This window comes from Gadus chalcogrammus, chromosome 4, assembly GCF_026213295.1.
Source record: "Gadus chalcogrammus isolate NIFS_2021 chromosome 4, NIFS_Gcha_1.0, whole genome shotgun sequence".
Classification (NCBI taxonomy): domain Eukaryota; kingdom Metazoa; phylum Chordata; class Actinopteri; order Gadiformes; family Gadidae; genus Gadus; species Gadus chalcogrammus.
The window spans coordinates 7017698-7039887 of record NC_079415.1 but is presented as its reverse complement, the minus strand read 5'-3'; the positions used below and the strand labels follow the sequence as shown (position 1 = coordinate 7039887).

Genomic DNA, 22190 nt, shown 5'->3' with positions numbered 1-22190 from the left:
TCTTACTGCATGTGTCATCATGGGCATTGGTGTAAATTGCAATAGATGAGCATGCCAGCGAAAAGTAAACCCGAAGAGCAACTTCTGTTCTTTAGTCCCGCCCTGTCGTCTCGCTGATTGGCTCATCACAGTGACGCTCTTTACGGCGTCCCCTGGTTGCAGGAAAAGGAAAACGATGACAGACATTGAGAGGCCAACTAAACAACCGATTTGAAATGGCACTATTTTAACGTTTTAATCTGCAATGAAAAGAGTCACTATCTTCATAAGAGGGACGTCGTCGAACGGAAAGGTAAGCTGGGGGAGGACAAAGGCGAATGTATTTGCAGGTTCTTTGTTCATCACTCAAGCCCATTCAAATCCCCTGAGTAAACAACCTCAACATACTAGGCACTGCGTGCCGCTACCTGTCCGTTCCGCTTTGGAGCGCGTCATGTCTGCCACTGAGCGCTGTTTCTCTTCTGCAAGGTGGTGGCCGTCTGCGGGTCTCTGGAGGACTTGTTGTCTGTGGCAAGTACGAAACTGGGAATAAGAGCATCCGGCGTTTACAACGGGAGTGGTGGGCTGATAGACGATATTGCCTTAATTAGGTACGATATAAACGAACACATCTCCGTATCTCCCTTTTGATGTCTCGCCACGGTATTTAAAATAATATGCTGTTTAATGTACTGTCCCTCCAGAGATGATGATGTGCTTTACATGTCGGATGGAGACTGTTTAGTGGGTGAGTGAATTTGGTTTACGTAGTTTTTTGCATAATGAAACACTCGGAAGACTTTATCGATCAGTTGCCATCAGGTGTAGGAAAAAGTTCAACGTGTCTTTGTTTTTAATGTAGAAAACGGTGGGCAAGATCTTTGCGATCCTGAAAAATGTCAGCCGCACACGGATTGGCTGACGCTGAATGTGGGTGGTCGGTGCTTCACCACGACAAGGTATCGCATCCAATCAAAGGACTGTTAATTATGTATTTCGATTTTGCGTTGAACAACGGTAACGCATTTCCTCTTTCCCAGGAGTACATTGGTCAACAAAGACCCCGACAGCATGTTGGCCCACATGTTCAGAGACAAAGGTGATGCCATTTATAATTGGGGGAGGGAAAATAGTGTCTGCTAAATTGTAAATAATGAGTTGCTTTCAATGTAATTTTTTACCATGGATGATTATATATTTTATATTGGTATGCAACTTCTCTCCCTTTCTTCATTTATTTAGGTGTTTGGATGAACAAGCAGGATTGCCAAGGGGCGTATCTAATAGACCGCAGTCCGGAATATTTTGAACCCATTTTAAATTATTTGAGACATGGACAACTCATCCTTAACGAAGCCATCAACCCACTGGGTATATTAAAAACACACACACACACACACACACACACACACACACACACACACACACACACACACACACACACACACACACACACACACACACACACACACACACACACACACACACACACACTTAACATAAACCAACACACACACATACTTAACATAAACCAACCATTAACATAAATAAGATCTTATCTCAATACTTTACTCCCTCTTTAGGTGTTTTGGAGGAGGCTCGTTTCTTTGGAATCGAACAGGTGGCCGTACAGTTAGAGACCCAAATTAAGGTATTCACAGTGTATACTACCATGTGTTAAGGTATTCATAGTGTATAATACCATATGTTAAGGTATTCACAGTGTATTAAACCATGTGTTAAAGCATTTATAGTGCATAAAACAATGCGTTGTTAAACTTGGCTCAATGTATAGCCAGTTGGGTTCCATGCTAGCGTAGGTTCATAACATCGTCTCTCTCTCTCTCTCTCTCTCTGCTCCACAGGCTTCCCAGCCGCCCCAGGACCACTCACCTTTGACCCGGAAGGAGTTCATAAGGTTTCTATTAGCCACCACAACAAAGTCTGAGCTGCGCTGTCAGGTTAGACACACACACACACACACACACACACACACACACACACACACACACACACACACACACACACACACACACACACACACACACACACACACACTATTGTGTGTGGTCAAAAAGCCTATGTCTCTGATATAGCTCACGTTGTACACGCTACTCGTGCTTACCACTTCATTCTAGTCCAAATGTTTTATTTTCTGCTTTTAGGGTCTGAATTTCAGCGGTGCAGATCTTTCTCGTCTAGACCTACGCTACATCAACTTCAAGATGGCTAACCTGAGCGGAGCTAATCTGGCGCACGCTAACCTCAGTGGGGCTAACCTGGACCGGGCAGACCTCTCATCCGCCTCTCTCGATGTGGGTTGGGAACCTTCCAGTACATAATACTGGAACTCCAGTTTATAATAGTTCACATTCAGTGTATATTTTACGCACCCACAAACAGACTATCCCGACAATTCCTGGAGTAGTTCATTAGGTTTAGAAGCTCATTAATTACTTTACAGTATGGTGGATAAATGGGACATCAGCTTCCCCTCCTCCCAAGCTCTCATTATTTCTAGTCTAGTTGTTGTAATTCCAAGCGCTCTCCACCAGGGGGCGAACCTCCAGGGAGTGAAGATGCTGTGCTCGAATGCAGAGGGGGCGTCGCTGAGAGGATGCAATTTTGAAGACCCGGCTGGAATCAAAGCCAACCTAGAAGGTGATGACACACACTATCTCACACTCTCAAAAAACACACACACGCGCACACACACACACAGTCACACACACAGTCACACACACCGAGTACTTTGTTTTCAAAAAGTAGGTAAGTGAGTGTGTGATTATCCCAGGGGCTAATCTAAAAGGTGTGGACATGGAGGGGAGCCAGATGACGGGGATCAACCTCAGGGTCGCCACGCTGAAGAACGCCAAGCTGAAGAACTGCAACCTGAGGGGGGCTACCCTAGCGGGCACGGACCTGGAGGTATAGAACACACTATGAACCCTACCCCCCCCCACCCACACACACATTTACATTTATGGCACTTAGCAGAGGTTTTTATCTAAAATACACAAATTCACAACGGCGGAATCAACCATGCAAGGCGACATCCATCTTGTCGGGAGAAGTTAGGGGTATGTGTCTTGCTCATTGACCCCTCGACATTCAGCTAGGAGCATCAAACTCAAACTAGCAACCATACAGTTAAGCTAACCCGCTCTACCACCAGAACCACGCGGACCTCACACAAACACCAAGCTAGTATACTTTTTCCTGCATGTATTTGATTTTTGCCTTTCTGTTTTGGCCTGTTACCGTTCAGCACTTTGTAGTCGCTGTGTGTTCAAATGTGTTCATCCTCTTTGTGATACGCCATCTAATTTCCTGTAACCGTGTACCAAATCTCTTTGTTTGCTTAAAATAGGGAACATTTAGATCTGTGCCTGCCAATAGTGCACGGAGACCTCCTAGCACAACAAGAGAAGCCTTTTTTAATATTCTAATATTTTATTTCCCACAGAACTGTGACCTGTCGGGTTGTGACCTTCAGGAGGCCAACCTGAGAGGCTCCAACGTGAAGGGAGCCATCTTCGAGGAAATGCTTACCCCCCTGCACATGTCCCAGAGTGTGCGCTGAACTTGGGAGTCCCCTTGGGGAGCAATGCCAGTTGAAATTGCCCTTGTTTCATCCCCAGCTGTGAGGTTTGATTAGCCATTAAACATCCATTCCGAAATGTAACCTATGTAACATCATTGGGTTTGTCCGTCCACCAAGATAGATCGGCTGATCTGTTTAAATGTCACAATATTCGGTCACACTGGATTTGAAACTTTTGAGACTATTGTAGTTTAAGGGCTGAATGTAAGGAAGAGGAAGTGGAATGTAACCTATATATTTTTGCCAATGTTTAACTGGCATTACACATTTGCATTGTGAATACAAACTAGTAAACATTGTTTCAATATGTGTTTATGATTTATGTTTTTTACATTTTGTTCACAACAAAAAAAAGTCCTGAAATAAATAATTGGACCAAGGTAAATCATTTTCTCATTTTCTGTAGACATTGTTATTGATCACCTTTTGAACACAAATGTAGTCCAAAGGAACAAGTACACTAGACTGAGATCAGTAAAGGCCTAAAACAGCATGTATGAAAAGAGGTTTGTTTGGAATGAATTAAAAGTGAACTATTGACCTAATAGTAGTAATAAGTGGTTAGCAGTAAGCAACATGATGATAAAAACATTTTATTGTTAAAATTCTAGATACACTAAAAATGTATATATCTTATGTTATGTTTGTGTGAGAAGGTCATTTTACCACCAAGAAAGTAAAGCAAGTGATTAGAAATGTTGGTGTCACAGTCAAACAATATGGTAAATGGGTAAATTGAAATTGTCAAACCAGTAGCTTTTGACTAAATCATTGAACTTCATTCATAGAATGTTTTGAATTAAGTTATTTTGTATAAGGCAAAAAAAAAGTACATAAGCAAGGTTGGGGCAATTATGGATTTAACCCAGATGCCTGGTTCTGATTGGGAGAGTTCTTAAAGTCTAATTCTCGTCTCCGAATCCTTTAGTAGGCAACGGTCAGACCGTCATTTAAAGAGAGAACATATCAATGTTCTTAAAATGACATCCAAACGTTCAACACGGCTCTGCTGCTCATGTCCCAGACCAGTGTTCTCTGTTGTTTCCCATATGATAGGCTTCTGTTTGGGATAGTCTCAGTTGATTACTGAGTTCAGAGCTGCTGTTGACAGGGTTGAGGGTTGAGGGGTAACAGCTTAATTTATGGTTTAGATGTCGTTGGTAGTTCGAGGCGAGCGATGACTGAGGTTTATGGTTCCATCCTCAAAAGCGATGATTTACTCAAGCTCAAAGCTCTAATACATAGGCCTATACGATGACTGGCTGCGCCGCTGCAATGATGACGATGAAATGCAACCGATGAGGGAAGTAAAGTGTACATCATAACAGGTGTGCCACTTACTGGACGATATGGGAACTGCAGAGTTAGAAACTTAAAACCTGTCCTTTTTATCTGTAAGTGACCCCGAAGAGTTTTATGCTTTTAGTTTCCACAAATCGATATAGGCATTCTGGTAGAAACCTTGAATGTGACAAATGGGTATGGGTTACAAATACAGATGCAAAAATCGACCTAAACACATAGGACATGTTATGACACTTGGTGTGTCTTTGCAACTCGGTAATGTACCTATTCGTTTTTTGTATGTTTATTTTTTGTGTGTGTGTGTGTGTGTGTGTGTGTGTGTGTGTGTGTGTGTGTGTGTGTGTGTGTGTGTGTGTGTGTGTGTGTGTGTGTGTGTGTGTGTGTGTGTGTGTGTGTGTGTGTGTGTGTCTGTGTGTGTCTGTGTGCGCATGCCAGTTCATGCTGTGGTTTCCGGGCTGAATGAGGGACATTCTTTTTCTTGCCAAATAAAGCTGCTCCCAGTTCAACTCCACATTCCGGTGTCATGGTCTAAAACTCCTCATTCTTTGTGTGAGTGAGAGAGAGAGAAAGAGATCAAGAATGGGTCAGAGAAAAAGTTTACGTATATGCGGTAAAATTATTTAGGACTAGATATTATCTCACATAAACATGTAGGCTACTCGGATCACAAGAAGGTTTGACCCGAGGGAAAGAAAAGCATGCACACACACGTACACACATTTAGACACACGTACACTTTTACACGCACTGCCCATGCTCTCAATATATTTTCACTGCGGCAAAAGTGGCATGGGTAACTACCCGTAGCTTTCCAAATAGCTACACAGATACAGTAGATACCCATAGCTATACAGAAAGCTTCCATTTTATATTCTGTCATTAGTGTCAAGCTCCCTGTAGCTGCATATTTTGTGAAAATGACACCTTGCACTTCCATGGCCCAGGAGTGCTTCCAGCGTGTTCTACGACCCTGACCGACCAGGAGTGTCGGGGAGGGGGCGTGGATAAAACAGCATGGTCCTAGAAACTTGTATACAGATGGTTTTGGTGCAAAATATAATCATTCATGAAAATCTATAATCATCATCACATCACATGAACAACGTCTTACTTGTAGGCTATGAGCGGATTTACAAACTCATTGAACAAAAACTATTTATAAATCCATCAAAGAACCTCATCACTTGGCACTTGACTACTCAATGCCGTCTTATATGATGACAACATTTAGTAATGCTTACCTATACCTGCTATTCTTCTATTCTCCTGCATTCTGCAACCTCTGCGCTAGATTGCACTAGATCCTACACTCTGCACCTTTAAGGGATAGGCTTTCATTTAAATGTAATTGGTTAGAACCACATCCATCCCTCAGCTGCAAGATTGGCCATCTGTCAATATGCAAGACTTGCTATTTCAAGCTTCAGTCTGAAATGTGAAAAAAAATAAAAGAAATAAACACGTCCCTCACTCCTCCCTCTCCCTACTCTCTCCTAACCAGCAGACTGACAGAATGTGTTTAAAACCAGTTCAAACAACAAAAACATTTTGCCTAGTTGACCAGAGCTGTGCATAAAGGCACCAATGTACTTGATTGTCAATGGTCAATGAAAAAATGTGCAAGTCCAACTTTGGATAATATTATTAATAATATAAAAAATTATACTGTAATGTTACTTAATTACTTAATAGCTTACTTTTGGTCCAGTAATCATTCACTAACGGTGTTCATGTTTTAATAATATTGTTCATGTTAATAATAATAATGTTTCCTAATAATAAATCATTCCTAATAGGATTAATGAATCATAACACACACAGGACTACTTGTAACTGAGGCTCTTCTCCAGGTTTACTTTGGCAGAGCGTGATGGCAGCCTTTACGGGTCTGGTGTATGTAGGCCAGGCTCTGCCTCGTCCACCCAGAGCTCTGATTTGTGTGTTTGGGTGGGTCCGGACTGGACCGGCTGTGTGGTTAGTCCTGGGCTGGGTCTGGGGTAGTTGTGGTTTTGGCTTGCCGGGTCCTGCAGCATCTGGTGTAAAGGCACCAGTTTAGAACCCTGGATGACTTGTTCTCAGATGTGGTTTTGAGCTGAAAGCGGTTTTCTTCTGCTGTCTTCTTCACGTTGTCACTTCTCTCTCCTGCTCTCTTCTTCTTCTTCTTCTTCTTCTTCTTCTTCTTCTTCTTCTTCTTCTTCTTCTTCTTCTTCTTCTTCTTCTTCTTCTTCTTCTTCTTCTTCTTCTTCTTCTTCTTCTTCTTCTTCTTCTTCTTCTTCTTCTTCTTCATCTCTCTTCTTCTTCATCATCATCTCTCTTCTTCTTCTTCATCATCTCTCTTCTTCTTCTTCTTCTTCTTCTTCTTCTTCTTCTTCTTCTTCTTCTTCTTCTTCTTCTTCTTCTTCTTCTTCTTCCTCTTCTCTCTTTCTCGTTGAGAAGGCCAGCAAGACATGAACTGAAGGTGTGTGTGTGTGTGTGTGTGTGTGTGTGTGTGTGTGTGTGTGTGTGTGTGTGTGTGTGTGTGTGTGTGTGTGTGTGTGTGTGTGTGTGTGTGTGTGTGTGTGTGTGTGTGTTTGTGTGTGTGTGTGTGTGTGTGTGTGTGTGTGTGTTTGTGTGTAAAATGCTTACAGGTATGCCTACAGCTGTGTGTATGTCATAGGTTTCTGCGGATGCAAGACCTATTAGGCCTAATGAGAATAGTATTCTGTGATTCTGCAGGGGGGATAAGAAGACAGTTGTCGTGATTGTCTTTAGTTACATCCATGTCTTTCTTATTACCCTATAAGCCAACACCCACGACCCACCTACATCGCTTACATCACCTGATCGATAACTTAATAGAATAAGCAGGGTGATCATATTCATGAGGGGAGTGGGCAGCTTGGAGGAGGGAACTCCCATCAGGGCGTGCCACTGAGGACCAGCGCTCGAAATTATAGGCTTACTGAGAGACAATGTGTCCTAGTGAACATTTCAGTACAACCACGATTTAGCGCTAACATTTTATTGTTTCCACTTTAAATTTAAAATTTCTGAGATATTAGTAAAGTTTGTATTCGTAAAGTCACGCAGATGCGCCCGATTCGGTATTATTGAAAAGTTGTGATTGGATCGTGGCTAACTTCTTCTTCCATGTAACTTCTGCCAGCGATCCATCGATTAAGGTGTTTTGATCAAGGTTTGACCTGCATTGCTTTTATCACACGTTGTCACGGTAAGGATTTGCGTCACCTTAATATTTTGCAGTTGTGTGTTTGGTGGCCCTACCCGCTTTTGCATTTAGGTATAGCCTACCTCGTCGAACATAGCCTACTTTTAATTTTTAGAACCACAGGTAAATCTCAAGTTTTACCATATTATTATTAACTTCTTTATTTGCTCTTATCGGAGTCTTTGCCTTTCTAACATGTGCTTGTTCTTCTTCGCTTCGTGATGCACTCGGATAACACCAATAACAAGTCACCCGAGTCGTGCTTATTCATTTGTTTATTTATCTGATCTCCCCCTCTCCTCCTCCTCGGACATAGCCTCGACTTCAGTCATACTTTCTGTTTAGAACTGGCTGGCCCATAGAGCTTATCTACATCTGTTCACAGTGGCGCAGATAGCTTTCCTCCAGCTACCCTTGGTTTGCATAGAGTGCTTGTATTCCTCGAAAATAGTGTCTTGCAACACGCACATTCCTGGACGCCTCAACCTCAGCCAAAGCCCCAAATTACCGTTATGTGTTAGAGAGGTTCTCCAACCTGCTGCAGAATCTGGAGTGTAGGTGACGGTGGCAGTATACTTTTAAGGGCTGGACTATACTGTCTGGAATATACAGATTATAAGAAAATGAGAACTAGCCTTAATTGGCCCAACTACTTTCAAAGTGTGAACCTGTTTGGTCATTTACTTTGTAGAATAATACATTTTCCTCTTGGATAATACTTTTGCACATTGGTGTGTGTGTGTGTGTGTGTGTGTGTGTGTGTGTGTGTGTGTGTGTGTGTGTGTGTGTGTGTGTGTGTGTGTGTGTGTGTGTGTGTGTGTGTGTGTGTGTGTGTGTGTGTGTGTGTGTGTGCGCGTGTGGTGCGTGTGTGCGTGCAAGTGCAAGTGCATGTGTGTGTGTCAAATACGTATCAAAAACAAAACAAATGTTGAGGTGCAAGCCCTCCTCTAATTTCCTCTAGTTGTTGTTTCAATAGAAATCGGATTCTAGGAATCAAAAATCTATTCTCTGTTCATAAATAGATCACAGCTGAGGTAAAGTGTGGCAGTGCTGGAGTGACCCGAGATGTACTAGAGACGTGGTCCCAGAAGAATAGTCCTGGCGTTCCAGAATGTCTCTCCTCTGTTCCCGTCTGCCGTTGCCATGGTTACTGCTAGTCCTCCTCATGCTCCTCTCCTCCGGGATTAAATCCAGGCCAGTCTCCCCTGAAGAAGAAGCAAGTAAGTGTGTGTGTGTGTGTGTGTGTGTGTGTGTGTGTGTGTGTGTGTGTGTGTGTGTGTGTGTGTGTGTGTGTGTGTGTGTGTGTGTGTGTGTGTGTGTGTGTGTGTGTGTTTTCACACCAACTGTTTTCAGCCTCAATTGTTTAGTCTGTTTGCAGAAAGGCGCCTGCAAAAGGCCTAAAAGTAACATGTAATGTGTGTGTTGGTCTGTGGTTGGGCCCTTGTGCCTGATTGGCGGTACCTCTAGTAAAGTCTGAGGTCTGAACTGGTAAGAACATTAGAGTGACATTTGTCAGTGACACGGGATTTGCACTCATTTTAATTGTCTGGAAACTCCCTTTTTCGAGCGATCTCACTGGTAAAAAAAAACAATTTATTTAGAGCGATCTGATTGGTCGGTTTTTTTTGTATTTTCAGCGTTCTGAATGTATATTATATACATATAAAGGTATTCTTTTCACACACACACACACACACACACACACACACACACACACACACACACACACACACACACACACACACACACACACACACACACACACACACATACACACACACACACTCACACACACACACACACACACACGCACACACTCAAAAACACAAAGACATTTTCTAGGTGTGTGTGTGTGAGTCCCTATCTTTGTCTTTTAGCTGACAGTGTGACATCATCTGAAGATAAGGATGAAGACATAGATGAGTCTTCCTCAGAGGAATCCATGCCATCCAATGAGATATCAACCAGCATTGAAAATACTGCACGTAAGATGAGATTTATAGTGACTAATTCATAAAAGAAAATCGCCTAATTTCCAAACCTTGAACCACTACAAAAAATAACGAAATATAACAAATGTTTTGTATATTTAACTGGCACTAAGCCCTGGCAGCACATCACCCCCATCCTGATGCAACTCCACTGGTTACCTGTTAAGTCCCGGATCAAGTTTAAAATCCTCCTACTCACCTACAAGTCCCTGCATGCTCTGGCCCCCCGTTACCTCTCTGACCTCCTCCATCCCTACACCCCCCTGCGGTCCCTCAGGTCCTCTGCTAAGGACCAGCTGGAAACCCCCCGCACCAGACTCAAGACCTTTGGGGACAGGGCCTTCTGCGCCTCTGCCCCCACTCTGTGGAATCTGCTCCCCCTCCACATCCGCTGTGCCACTTCAGTGGAGTCATTCAAAAAGCTCCTGAAGGCACACCTCTTCTCAGAGGCCTATGGCCTTTAACCTGCCCCCCCCCCCTGTGTACACCTCTTGTTAAGCGACCTTGGGTACCTTGAAAGGCGCTATATAAATTGAATTTATTATTATTATTATTATTATTATACTTTCTATTTAAATAGCTTCATATTTTACATATTGTCACTCTTCATTGTGGTGACTCCGTTGAAGGGAATAGGGGTTCAGAGTGGATTGTCCTGGACTGGAGGTTGCATGTTGTAAACACAGAGCCCCCCCCCCCCCGGTTCCCCCCCCCCCACTGCAGTAGCCGGGGCGCCCCAGTGGCTCAGGAAGATGCAGAAGCGCCACAGCACCGTCCCTGCCGACGGCACCGCCCGGTTCAGGTGTCGGGCCACGGGGAACCCCAGACCCACAATGCACTGGTACCGGGATGGGCAGGACCTGGCTCGAGACCAAAGAGCTGCAGGGTTTAAGGTGAGACTATACGAAGCAAATGCTTTTTATTTCGGTTCACATGCATTTTCTACACATATGTTTTTAAAAAACCATGAAGAGCAGCTGGTGCACACATGAAATTGTCACAGATTCAATTCAGTGAAGACACTGACGTTTAAACATCCAGAGTGAAAGGGGGATTCAAACCAGCAGCCTTCTCATGCTCGCTCCTCTCCCGTGAACCTCTCAGGTGTTGGAGGAGTCGTGGTCGCTGACCCTGGAGTCTGTGGGTCCGTCCGACGGAGGCAGCTACACCTGTGTGGTGAAGAACGAGTACGGCAGTCTGAACCACACCTACGTGCTGGACGTAATCGGTAAGAACTTCACCATCGCACACGTGCACTCGCACACAGGCACTCACACGCACACACACACACACACACAAGTTCTTTCCTCATCCACCCTATGTTTGTGCTTTCATTTCTTTTCAAACTTTTATTTTCTTATTTATTTGTTCATATTTGTCTCAGTTCTCTTTTAATCATTCCTTAATTCAATATATTTTTTATTTCCTTAATATTATATATTTATAATACATTTATTTGTTGATTCTTTCTTGCTCACGCATTCATTATTTCACACGTTAATAATTTGTCGTTCTTCTATAATAATTGTTTCCCTAGCGCCAAATGCAATCCTTCCCATGCCATTGGCGGTTCTCCCGTCCAATCAAACGGCGGTCGTCGGTAGCGACGTGAGGTTTATCTGCAGGGTGTCCGGGAACCCCCGCCCAGACGTCCTGTGGTTCAAACACATCGCCGGGACCGGCAGCACGGAGGGCCTGGAGGGCATCCCTTATGTCCGCGTGCTGAAGGTGTGTGAACCTCGTGCTCTAAGGGCTCTGGGTACGGCTAGAGTACACTATAGTACACAGTAACAAACTTTAGTGACAATAGGTACCACAAGAGTAGAATAGTAATGCAGTAACATACTCAAGGTACATACTAGTTACCAATAGAGTACACTAAAGTAATGCAGTAACATTCTCTAGTGCCAAGTTACCGCTAGACTAGACTATAGTAATGCAGTCACGTACTCTAGATACTAGTTACCGCTAGAGTAGACTATTCTAACGCTGTAACATACTCTAGGTACTAGTTACTGCTAGAGTAGACTATGGTAATGCAGTAACATACTCTAGGTACTAGTTACCACTAGAGTAGACTATAGTAACGCAGTAACATACTCTAGGTACTAGTTACCACTAGAGTAGACTAAAGTAATGCAGTAACATACTCTAGTGACTCTAGTTACTGCCAGAGTAGGCAATAGCAATGCAGAAAATCATATCTTGTAAATATTTGGAGTCAGGTTTTATCATATCAACTTTTTGGTCGCTCTGAATAGCAATTTATAAAGTGTATCGCATCGTACCCCTGGATATCTTCAATACAGTAAACACGGATAATATCTGCAATCACATCTTGAATCGTGCTTTATCAGACAGATTTTCAGATTCACTCTCCCAGCCCCTCATAAAAAAAAGTACATTTTGAACTATTCTGCTGCGTCTGCAGACAATGACGACTCGTGCTTGGGGGGGGGGGGTTGCGTTCCGCAGACGGGCTCGCTGGTGGGGGACGCCGAGGTGCTGTTGCTGAGGAACGTGAGTGAGGACGACGCGGGGCCCTACACCTGCATGGCCGGGGCCGCCAGCCACTCCGCCTGGCTGGCCGTCGCTGCCCGTACGTAACGCCTCGCCACGCAGAGAGAGAGAGACACGCAACTCTGCTTTGACCACTGCCTGGACGTGACCATATTAGTATTAATGTATACTCCTCTATTATACCAATGTGTATATTGTACATGCATCCTAATTTAAACTTGCTTTACGCCGCAATACTGTATAGCTGTCACCTATACATTTCTATATGTATGTGACATTACTGTGTTCTCATCCTCCTCATAGATCCCGCCCCCTCCCCCTCTATTCCCCTGTCCTCATTGGACATCATCCTCTATTGCTCCGCCTTCTTCGCCATCGTCACCCTGGCGGCCATAGCAACCGTCTGCCACTTGTACTGCGCTCCGAGGAAGAAGGCGGTTGCCGACATTCACCCGGCGTTCCTGGGCTTGGACAAGAGTCTGCACCTGGCCAAACAGGTAATCAGGGGACCCCTGGCAACCAATGACAACACATCGCATCACAGCCTGGAGGGAAGCCCATTGGCTGAAACAACACATCTTATATAGGAGTAACTTAAAAAAAAAAAAAACTATATTTATTTTACTATATTATGTATATATGTATATATTATGTTATATTGTGTGTATATGTAAATCATATATTAATATATATCATTTTTTAGTAGCTTATAAATATGTTTTTCCTTTTTTTTTTTTTATTCTTTTATTCTTTTTTGTCTTTTTATTTCATTTATGAACACACACCTTGACATAAAGTCACACACCTTATTAAAAACAACACACAGGAGTACATACAGGAGTACACACAGTCCGTTGAGGTCGAGGTTGCTCAGGTGGGTGTGTCGTCCCCCTCTCTGTCTCCATGCCTTCAGGTGTCCCTGGACTCGACTTCCTCCCAGCTCGGTCTGACCCATCGCTCTCTCGGGGCCGTCCCGTCTCTCCCCTACCTGAACAAGGGGTCGGAGCCCCAGTTCTCCTACGACTCGGCTTGGGAGCTCCATCGAGACAGGTATGCACCACAGCACGGCTGCCCGTACTGTGTAGACACCAGGCTGGAAAGAGGTGGGAAGTATAGGTGCACAAAGTAAAAGACCCACCATTCTCAAGGAACTTCCCAGAGTGGTGAGGCAAAAAACATAAACAGGTATAGAAAGTAAAAGCAGTATTTTGACAAGTGCCGGGTTGGAAACCCATCTTAGGAAAAAAATGTAATTAGGAAAATAAAAGTCCCTTCCTCCTCTGCTATTTTGAGAGATGCAGAGGCGGAGAAGTCACTTCCTACTCCCACTCCATGTTTTGAGTCATCCATCCGGATGAGATGCCCGGGTTGGATGGAAACCCTGGCAAAACATCCGTCTGGTATAAACCAGGGTAATGTTTTCCCCCGCTGCCCTGCTGGTTTCAATTTCTGGGCAGGAAGTCCGTTGGATATGTGTTGTAACATGTCGTTAGAAAGCTAGTCTGTAGGTGGTGATCAGTGGTGTCAACACTCAATGTTGCTGACTCTGAAGCAGCTCAGCTTCCACTCTCTATATCCTCCTTAGGTTATGAATATGTAACTATTTACTGTGGATTCTGACCTGTTTTCTCCTCCTCCTCCCCCAACTCGTCCACCTCCCCCTCCTCCCATTCCTTCTCCTCCTCCTCGTCCTCCCCCAACTCGTCGTCCTCCCCCTCCTCCTCCTCGTCTCCTCCCCCTCCTCCTCCTCTTCCTCCTCTCCTCCCCCTCCTCCTCTTCCTCTCTCTTCCCCCCCCTCCCCCTCCTCCTCCCCCTCCTCCTCCTCCTCCTCCCCCTCCTCCTCCTCCTCTTCCTACCCCTCCTCCTCCTCCCCCTCCTCCTCCTCCTCTTCCTCCCCCTCCTCCCCCTCCTCCTCCCTCTCCTCCTCCTCCTCCTCCTCCTCCTCCTCCTCCTCCCCCTCCTCCTCTTCCTCCCCCCTCCCCCTCCCCTCCTCCCCCTCCTCCTCCTCCTCTTCCTCCCCGCTCTCCTCCTCCTGCCTCCCTTCCCAGTCCTTCCTCCTCCCTCCTCCTCTTATCCTCCCCTCCTCCTCCTCCCCCTCCTCCTCCTCCTCCCCCTCCTCCTCCACCAGGCTGACCCTGGGTAAAGGCCTTGGCGAGGGCTGTTTTGGGCAGGTGGTGCTGGCGGAGGTGGTGGGCCTGGAGAAGAGCCGTCCCACACGCGTCACCAAGGTGGCGGTGAAGATGCTCAAAGGTCTCTACTTCTACCCTTTTGTATTCAATGATTATTAATTTATCCATTGATATATCATAGTTTTTTTACAATTTATTTATTTATTTATTTATTTATTTATTTGACTCTGTTCTGTTCATTTAAAGGTGACAGATTATTTATCTATTTTATTTCATTTTTATTTAACCTTTATTTATACTCGAAAGATTATACAAGCAGGTGTTGTATTCAGCACACATCTCATCACACTCACACCTGGTGGTATAGTGTGTCACCTTAAAGCATCGCTCAGGCATTACTATGTGTGTCGATTAAACCATAATACCAGCACAGTGTGTCTGTATGAACATAATCTCTGAGTGTCTCTGGTGGATGCTCAGCGGACGGGACAGAGAGGGACCTGTGTGACCTGGCCTCCGAGATGGAGATGATGAAGATGATCGGCAGACACAAGAACATCATCAACTTGCTGGGAGCCTGCACCCAGGAGGGTGAGAGTAGCTGCACACACCCCCCCCCCCCCCCCTCTCTCTCTCGTGGGGGAGTGAAGGGGTTCACTCTCTGTAAACTCTGCTGTAGACGGTGATGGCTTGACCCGCTGGTGTCCTCTCCTGCTGGCTCCCAGGTCCTCTGTATATTCAGATTCAGACTCAGAGTCAACTTAATTGTCATTGTGCAGAGACAACAGAGAGCCGCACTGTATTTGACACTCTGCTGTGGTCTGTGATGGGTTGACGTGGTGGTATCCTCTTCCGCTGGCGCCCAGGTCCTCTGTATATCACCACGCTGTATTCTAGCCGCTGTACACTCTACTGTAGTATTCCTCCGTTAACGGCCAATAAACAACAGACCAGACCAGCCGATCACAGATAGCCCTGTTGTTAGGATTCATCATCCGGCCTGGTCTGGTGCAGCCTTCACATGACAGCCCTTATCTTCACACACACCACACACACACACTACACACCACACACACACACCACACACACCACACACACACACACACACACACACACACACACACACACACACACACACACACACACACACACGTGTAGGCTGTGAGCAGTGGCGCAACTGCCTACTTTCTGGGGGGTATGCAGACACATAGCAGGCCCCCCCCCCCCCCTTTTGATCTGGGCACAAAGTTGACCTAAAACACACTCTGATATCGAATCAAAAAATTCATTTTGAGTGCACCAGGACAGATATCCGGTGTTTTTTTAGAGGCAGCCTTTCGAAGATGCTCTGCCAGTGTAACATCATACCGTGCTATAAGAGATCAAGGATACCCAGAACATTTCCATTTCTAGGAGTGTCCTAACTGTTGCATTTTGTCCCCCTCAGTGGCAGGTTTCTTTCCGCAAGGAAAAGTATGCAGTCGATCACTCTAGTCAACAGGCTCTCTGCAATTCACTATTTTACCTAGGCATAAGCCCGATGCCAATTCTTTCCACATCAGATAAGCATTTATGTGGTAACCACTTGTTTCATGGTGCTTCAGTATCTTTGAAAGACACTGGCAGTTATTATACCCCACCACAAGGCGTGTGTCAGCAACTCTAGCTTCACCAAAAAGCTTACAAGCAAAACAATAGACTCTGTTAGAACTGTTGGAGTACAGTAACCAATAGGGGTGGGAAAAATAATCGATTCTTTGATGCATCGCAATACTGTGTAGAACGATTCAGTCTCGATTCAGATACGATAATAATCTTTATTTATTTTTTTGGATTATTAATTTATTAACTTTTGGATTATTAACAGAGTTATTAAGTATCAACTTTATAACTCTCTTTTTACTGGTTATATTGACATAAAACAAAGACTTGCATAGAGATTGAAGTAAAACAAAATAACCACAAACAAGTTCCTATCTTTTTCTTCCCCACACGGCGCCCACTGGAGCGCCGTGTGGGGAGGAGAGGGGGAGGGAGGCGAAGGAGCGCGGGGGACGCCTTATCAGTGACGTCCCTCTGTTATTGATCATCGCGATATTCCATCGCTTTGGCGCCCCCTCTGGTGCGGCGCCCCTATGCGCCGCATATAGTGCATACCCACTTTTTGCGCCACTGACTGTGAGGGGTTGACGTGGTTGGTGTCCTCTCCCCCCCCCGTCCAGGTCCTCTGTACACTCTACTGTAGACTGTGAGGGGTTGACGTGGTTGGTGTCCTCTCCCCCCCCCGTCCAGGTCCTCTGTACACTCTACTGTAGACTGTGAGGGGTTGACGTGGTTGGTGTCCTCTCCCCCACCGTCCAGGTCCTCTGTACGTGGTGGTGGAGTACGCGTCCCGGGGGAACCTCCGGGACTACCTGCGCTCCCGCCGGCCCGAGGGCCAGGAGTACTGCAGCGGGCCCTGGAAGGTGGCCCTGGGCGGGGTGGGGGTCTCGGAGCTGGTCTCCGGGGCCTACCAGGTGGCCCGGGGCATGGCCTACCTGGCCTCCAAGAAGGTGAGCCATGACTGACCTGATCCCTGACCTTCCCAGTGGTTTTCCTGTTAACATTTCCTGGGAACGGTTTATTGATCCTGATGGGATACGGGGGTCGGTCACAGCAATAGAAGTCGAGGGTAGGGGCAATTGAAGAAATGAAAAGGTTTATGGTGAACGTCCAAGGCGTCTTTCAAATCCCTGCGTGTTTACATTGTTAGAGTGTTGATGCCCTTCTCCGCCATATGAAGTAGGACCAGTAATAATCTCGTACTATTAACTATTAAACTATCAATTGTAAATGCTTAGCACTTGTCGCTATGAATGTCTTTACTGTACCGCCAGCAATATATTGTTTATTTTTCTTCTGACAAATGTACTTATTGTAAGTCCCTTTGGATAATAGCGTCCGCTGAATTCTCTCAATGTAAATGTGCTATAGTCTGCTTGTTACATTTTGTATATAAGGAATTTCATGAACAAGAGATCGGTAGTTGCATTGCTCTGTTGCACATAATAAGTATGACCAAAAACACAGAACGATATGATGCAAAACTAAGTCCTTCCTCTTCTCCAGTGTATTCACAGAGACCTGGCGGCACGCAACGTGCTGGTCACAGAGGACGAGGTGATGAAGATCGCTGACTTCGGCCTGGCTAGAGACGTGCACCACATCGACTACTACAAGAAGACCACCAACGTAGGTTCAGCAATGGGGGCGGGGGTCTTCCGGTGGTCAGGGTGTAGCACTCCCCTGCCCAAAGGTTCTGGGTTCGAACCCCAATATCTTAGGTCTAACTTTAATACCTACCTAACTCATCCCCTGTGTATTACTTCACTGTGTGTTTCTTTGAAGTAATAAGAATAGAATATTTGTATCAATTATTTGACTATGTATATTATATTTTACTGTATATTATGTTGTATTTTACTTATATTTTACCGTGTATATAATCACTACAATATTTTGCTGTGTTTATACAGGGACGATTGCCTGTGAAGTGGATGGCGCCAGAGGCTCTGTTTGACCGTGTATACACACACCAGAGTGACGTGTGAGTCTTCAACACACACACAATGTTACTGTTTGACCGTGTATACACACACCAGAGTAACGTGTGAGTCTTCAACACATACACAATGTTACTGTTGGACCATATATACTGTACACACACCAGAAGGACGTGTGAGTCTTCAACACACACACAATGTTACTGTTTGACCGTATAAACACACACCAGGGTGACGTGTGAGTCTATGGCTTCAACACATATACACACATATTAATATGCATCATCATATTTTCTTATTTCTTATCTGTTGAATATCTATAATCTTATTTTCTTGACATACTCATAAATTTCTTCATTTTTTTTTTTTTTATTAAATTGTTGAATCATATTTCAACATGAATGTGAATATTGTCATGATTAATCTATTTTTGTGATTATATATTATTAATATATTATTATATTATTTATATTATATTTATCAATACTTTCTGCTGAGTATCCGTGTAATATTCTGGGGGGATGTGGGTGCTTGGCAGCTGGTCCTTCGGGGTGCTGCTGTGGGAGATGTTCACCCTGGGGGGCTCCCCCTACCCGGGGGTCCCCGTGGAGGAGCTCTTCAAGCTGCTGAGGGAGGGCCACCGCATGGAGAGACCCTCCTCCTGCACCGCGGAGCTGTGAGCGCACACACACACACACGCACGCGCACACACACACACGCACGCACGCACGCACGCACGCACGCACGCACGCACGCACGCGCTCGACGCACGCACGCACCGCCCGCAGGGCACGCACGCACGCAACGCGCGCACACACGCACAGACACACGCACGCACGCACGCGCACACACACACACACAAACACACACACATTCAGTCACTCACTCACGCACGCACACACACACACACACACACACACACACACACACACACACACACATACACACATACACACAAACTAGTGCACACATAGTTGCAAGTACACATACACAGGACCCTCACACATCCACACAAACATGCAAGTGTGTACACACATATTCACACATGTATGCACACACACACACTAACATACACTACACAACCTTAAATTAAAGTTATGTTTGTTTCTAACCAGTGCACCACAGGGTCACGTTAACATGGTATTTGAACTGCAGTCAGAGTAGTAGCCGTTGTTGTGTCACACTATAGAATGGGGTTATGTGTTGCTAGGTATGGTCTGATGACAGCCTGCTGGCGCTCTGGTCCATCCCAGAGGCCCACCTTCCACCAGCTGGTTCTGGACCTGGACCACACACTGTCCCAGATCACCAACAAGGTGACTTGAGGGCGTCCGTCTCTTTGTCTTTTTCCTCCAATATTGATCGACTGCTTTTGACAGTTAAGCTTTTCAAGCAGATAATTACGCAAAAATCGGACCATTTAACACTTTTCCCATACGTTTATTTAGAGGTCGCAGGGTTATGTGTAAGATTCAGAAATTGACAAATGTGTTGCCGATTTTTTGTGCTTCATGCAAGCAAAAATCCTTCGCATAGTCCCTTTAAGCTATGTCTATTGTGTCCCACATGACACTAATCAAGCATGTGAATCGAATGAATGGTGAAATAATGGTGAATTCAAACGGATTGCCTTAACACCTGTGGTTCTCTGTCTCTCAAGGAGTACCTGGATCTGTCGGCTCCTGGGGTTCAGTGTTCTCCAGCGATGCCCGATGACGGCAGCTCCTCCTGGGCTTGAGTTCAGCACATCCTCCCCTCTCTTCCTCCACCTTGAACACAGAGCTCCATACGCCCTCTAGTGGTGGTGCTGAGGAACTTGTAGCTGGTTGTGTGAAGGAACTAGTAGCTGCTTCAGAAGTCAGTGGTGATGATGGAGGTCAGGGGGGGGGGGGGATGATAGAGCAGCTGGTTCTGAGTGGATCCTCTCCCTTCCACCTTCTGGTCCAAGCCGGGTTCTGGTGGAGCATCCATGGAGTAGTTCCCTAACCTTTAAAGGGCCGGCGCCCCAATTTTTATGTCTGAATGAAATCCTACGACCCCAAGTCCCTCTTATGTTTGTTCATCTGCTTCCCCAACACATTGTTTCAACCCTATGAATTTCTGGGAACTTTTATGCATTTAAGTGATTGTTGCTAGCCTTTATCAATCATGAAGCAGTCTGTTGTGACACCTTTATGGGACCTTTCAAACCTTTAAAATAATTGTTTTATTATCAAAAATCCAATATCACTTATTGCCTTTTAGAACAGCTTATGAGTCTCCCACAACCCCATTTGCAGAGAGAGAGAGAGAGAGAGAGAGAGAGAGAGAGAGAGAGAGAGAGAGAGAGAGAGAGAGAGAGAGAGACCTTCACGTGCTGCCTGACCTATTATAGGAAGGTGTGCTTATCTGCTTATCATAATCAATATCTGTTCTGAGTATCAGTATTAACCTTTAAGTCATTTAGCAGATGCTCTTTTCCAAAGCCGGTTGCAGAGCTTGTTGTTATGTAGATACTTGTCAACAGGGAGTAGGTAGGGGACCGGTCAATGCATCTTGATCAAGGATATGCTTTAGAAGTTGCGCACAACAGGGTTTGAACCCAGATTATTCCACTCCAACCACAGCGCTGGTTATACTGTCCTCCTAATTACATTTTGTACATAATGAAGTTCATGAACAAGAGACCAGTATTTGCATTGCTCTGTTGCACAGATAATACTTTGTAGGTAATAGTGTATTAATAAAACCTTAAAAAAAAATCAGGTGAGTTATTTTTTGTTCCCCAGGAAACATCTAAGCATGGAGACGGGGAGGTTTTTTTTGAGAGATTCTGTGTTTTTAGTCCTGGCGAACGGGCGCTCAACTTCCAGGAATACGTGAGGATGCCTTAACTGATTAGCCGTGTGACTGCCGCACACCCACTGCCTGGAGCCCACACATCTGGGCTTCCTTCCTGTCGACATTCCTCCTGCCCGCACATGTCCTTCAGTCACAAACCCATTCACCAATATAAGTAGCTGTCCGGAAATTACATTTTTTCTTTGAAGAGCCGATCCGTCATCCTTGACCACTGAAGCTGGCTCTCTGTTCTGAGCTGTTTTGCAATCAGAGTTTTCTGACTTTGTTTCGTTCTTGTTCTTAGTTTGTTTTATGATTAGTTTTCAGTTTATTTTTTTAAGGAGGAGGTAGAGTTAGACGTCTTGCTCTAGGAGGCCTACGTGTAGACCGCGGTCATTGGGGATCAAACCCAGAACCCATGGCATGGGAGTCCAAGTCCCTGACCACTAGACTTCCTGACATGTGCCTCAAATTCCCTGTAAGTCGCTTTGATCAAATAAACTGATCTGACTTCAGCCCTTACTTATTGCTAACAGGGCTAATCCAGGGCAGGTATCTGGCCACCAGACTGTTGCTGGTTCAATTCCCGCATCCTCCATGCCACTCATTGACAATCTATTTCTAGGGCTTAATAATATCCTGTAAGTGCTCTTCCAATACAACCCCCCCTCCCTTAATAAGGTCAGTCCACCGCTTGGCTGACTCCGGTCTCCCAACAGCTCCAGTTAATGAGGTGTTTCAGTGAGGCGGGACCCCAGAACAGGCTGCTACCCCCGGGGGAAATTCTAGAGATAGAGGCACCAATAAACGTGGTTCATCGCATCCCCTTTCCAGCTCAGGAGACCTGGAAAAGCAATGTATCATTAACTATTAAATATAAACTAATAAACCAGCAACGGATTTCTTTAAAGGGCACTTAACGCTGTTGATGTTAATTAGTGGTTGTGGGTTGTGTTTTTTCAAAATGAGATAGATAATATTTAATTGTATAGGCCACCCATTGGGTAGGAACGCTACATGAAAGCATCATCATGTTAATCAGTTGTGTGTGTGAAACACTGGCTTCAAAAACTGCATCTGAAAGCCATTATC

At 45.1% G+C, this 22190-nt stretch overlaps 2 protein-coding genes across 2 annotated transcripts; both read left to right on the top strand.

Moving 5' to 3' along the window:
- Nucleotides 1-126: 126 nt before the first annotated feature.
- Nucleotides 127-3997, top strand: kctd9b (potassium channel tetramerization domain containing 9b). The gene is made up of 12 exons (XM_056588874.1): nt 127-292; nt 469-590; nt 684-727; nt 842-938; nt 1020-1078; nt 1222-1350; nt 1563-1630; nt 1845-1940; nt 2145-2294; nt 2535-2640; nt 2774-2907; nt 3446-3997. The coding sequence occupies exons 1-12, from the start codon at nt 245-247 to the stop codon at nt 3560-3562; spliced, it is 1170 nt and encodes a 389-aa protein (XP_056444849.1). The 5' UTR covers nt 127-244; the 3' UTR covers nt 3563-3997.
- Nucleotides 3998-7830: 3833 nt separating this feature from the next.
- On the top strand, nt 7831-20999 carry fgfr1b (fibroblast growth factor receptor 1b). Its single transcript, XM_056588852.1, has 17 exons — nt 7831-8099; nt 9119-9316; nt 9974-10081; nt 10811-10980; nt 11192-11315; nt 11625-11815; nt 12563-12686; nt 12911-13104; nt 13521-13657; nt 14736-14857; nt 15217-15327; nt 17098-17288; nt 17845-17967; nt 18252-18322; nt 18817-18954; nt 19489-19594; nt 19939-20999. Exons 2-17 carry the CDS (start codon nt 9208-9210, stop codon nt 20014-20016), a joined length of 2097 nt encoding a protein of 698 aa, XP_056444827.1. The 5' UTR covers nt 7831-8099; nt 9119-9207; the 3' UTR covers nt 20017-20999.
- The last annotated feature ends 1191 nt before the right edge of the window (nt 21000-22190 follow it).

Excerpts from the sequence above, each read along its gene's own strand:
- kctd9b (XM_056588874.1), top strand. The coding sequence starts at position 245 with ATGAAAAGAGTCACTATCTTCATAAGAGGGACGTCGTCGAACGGAAAG. Across the intron at positions 939-1,019 it reads CGGTGCTTCACCACGACAAG|GAGTACATTGGTCAACAAAG; the intron begins GTATCGCATCCA and ends CCTCTTTCCCAG. Across the intron at positions 1,079-1,221 it reads CCACATGTTCAGAGACAAAG|GTGTTTGGATGAACAAGCAG; the intron begins GTGATGCCATTT and ends TCATTTATTTAG.
- fgfr1b (XM_056588852.1), top strand. The coding sequence starts at position 9,208 with ATGTCTCTCCTCTGTTCCCGTCTGCCGTTGCCATGGTTACTGCTAGTC. Across the intron at positions 11,816-12,562 it reads CTTATGTCCGCGTGCTGAAG|ACGGGCTCGCTGGTGGGGGA; the intron begins GTGTGTGAACCT and ends TGCGTTCCGCAG. Across the intron at positions 14,858-15,216 it reads GGCGGTGAAGATGCTCAAAG|CGGACGGGACAGAGAGGGAC; the intron begins GTCTCTACTTCT and ends GTGGATGCTCAG.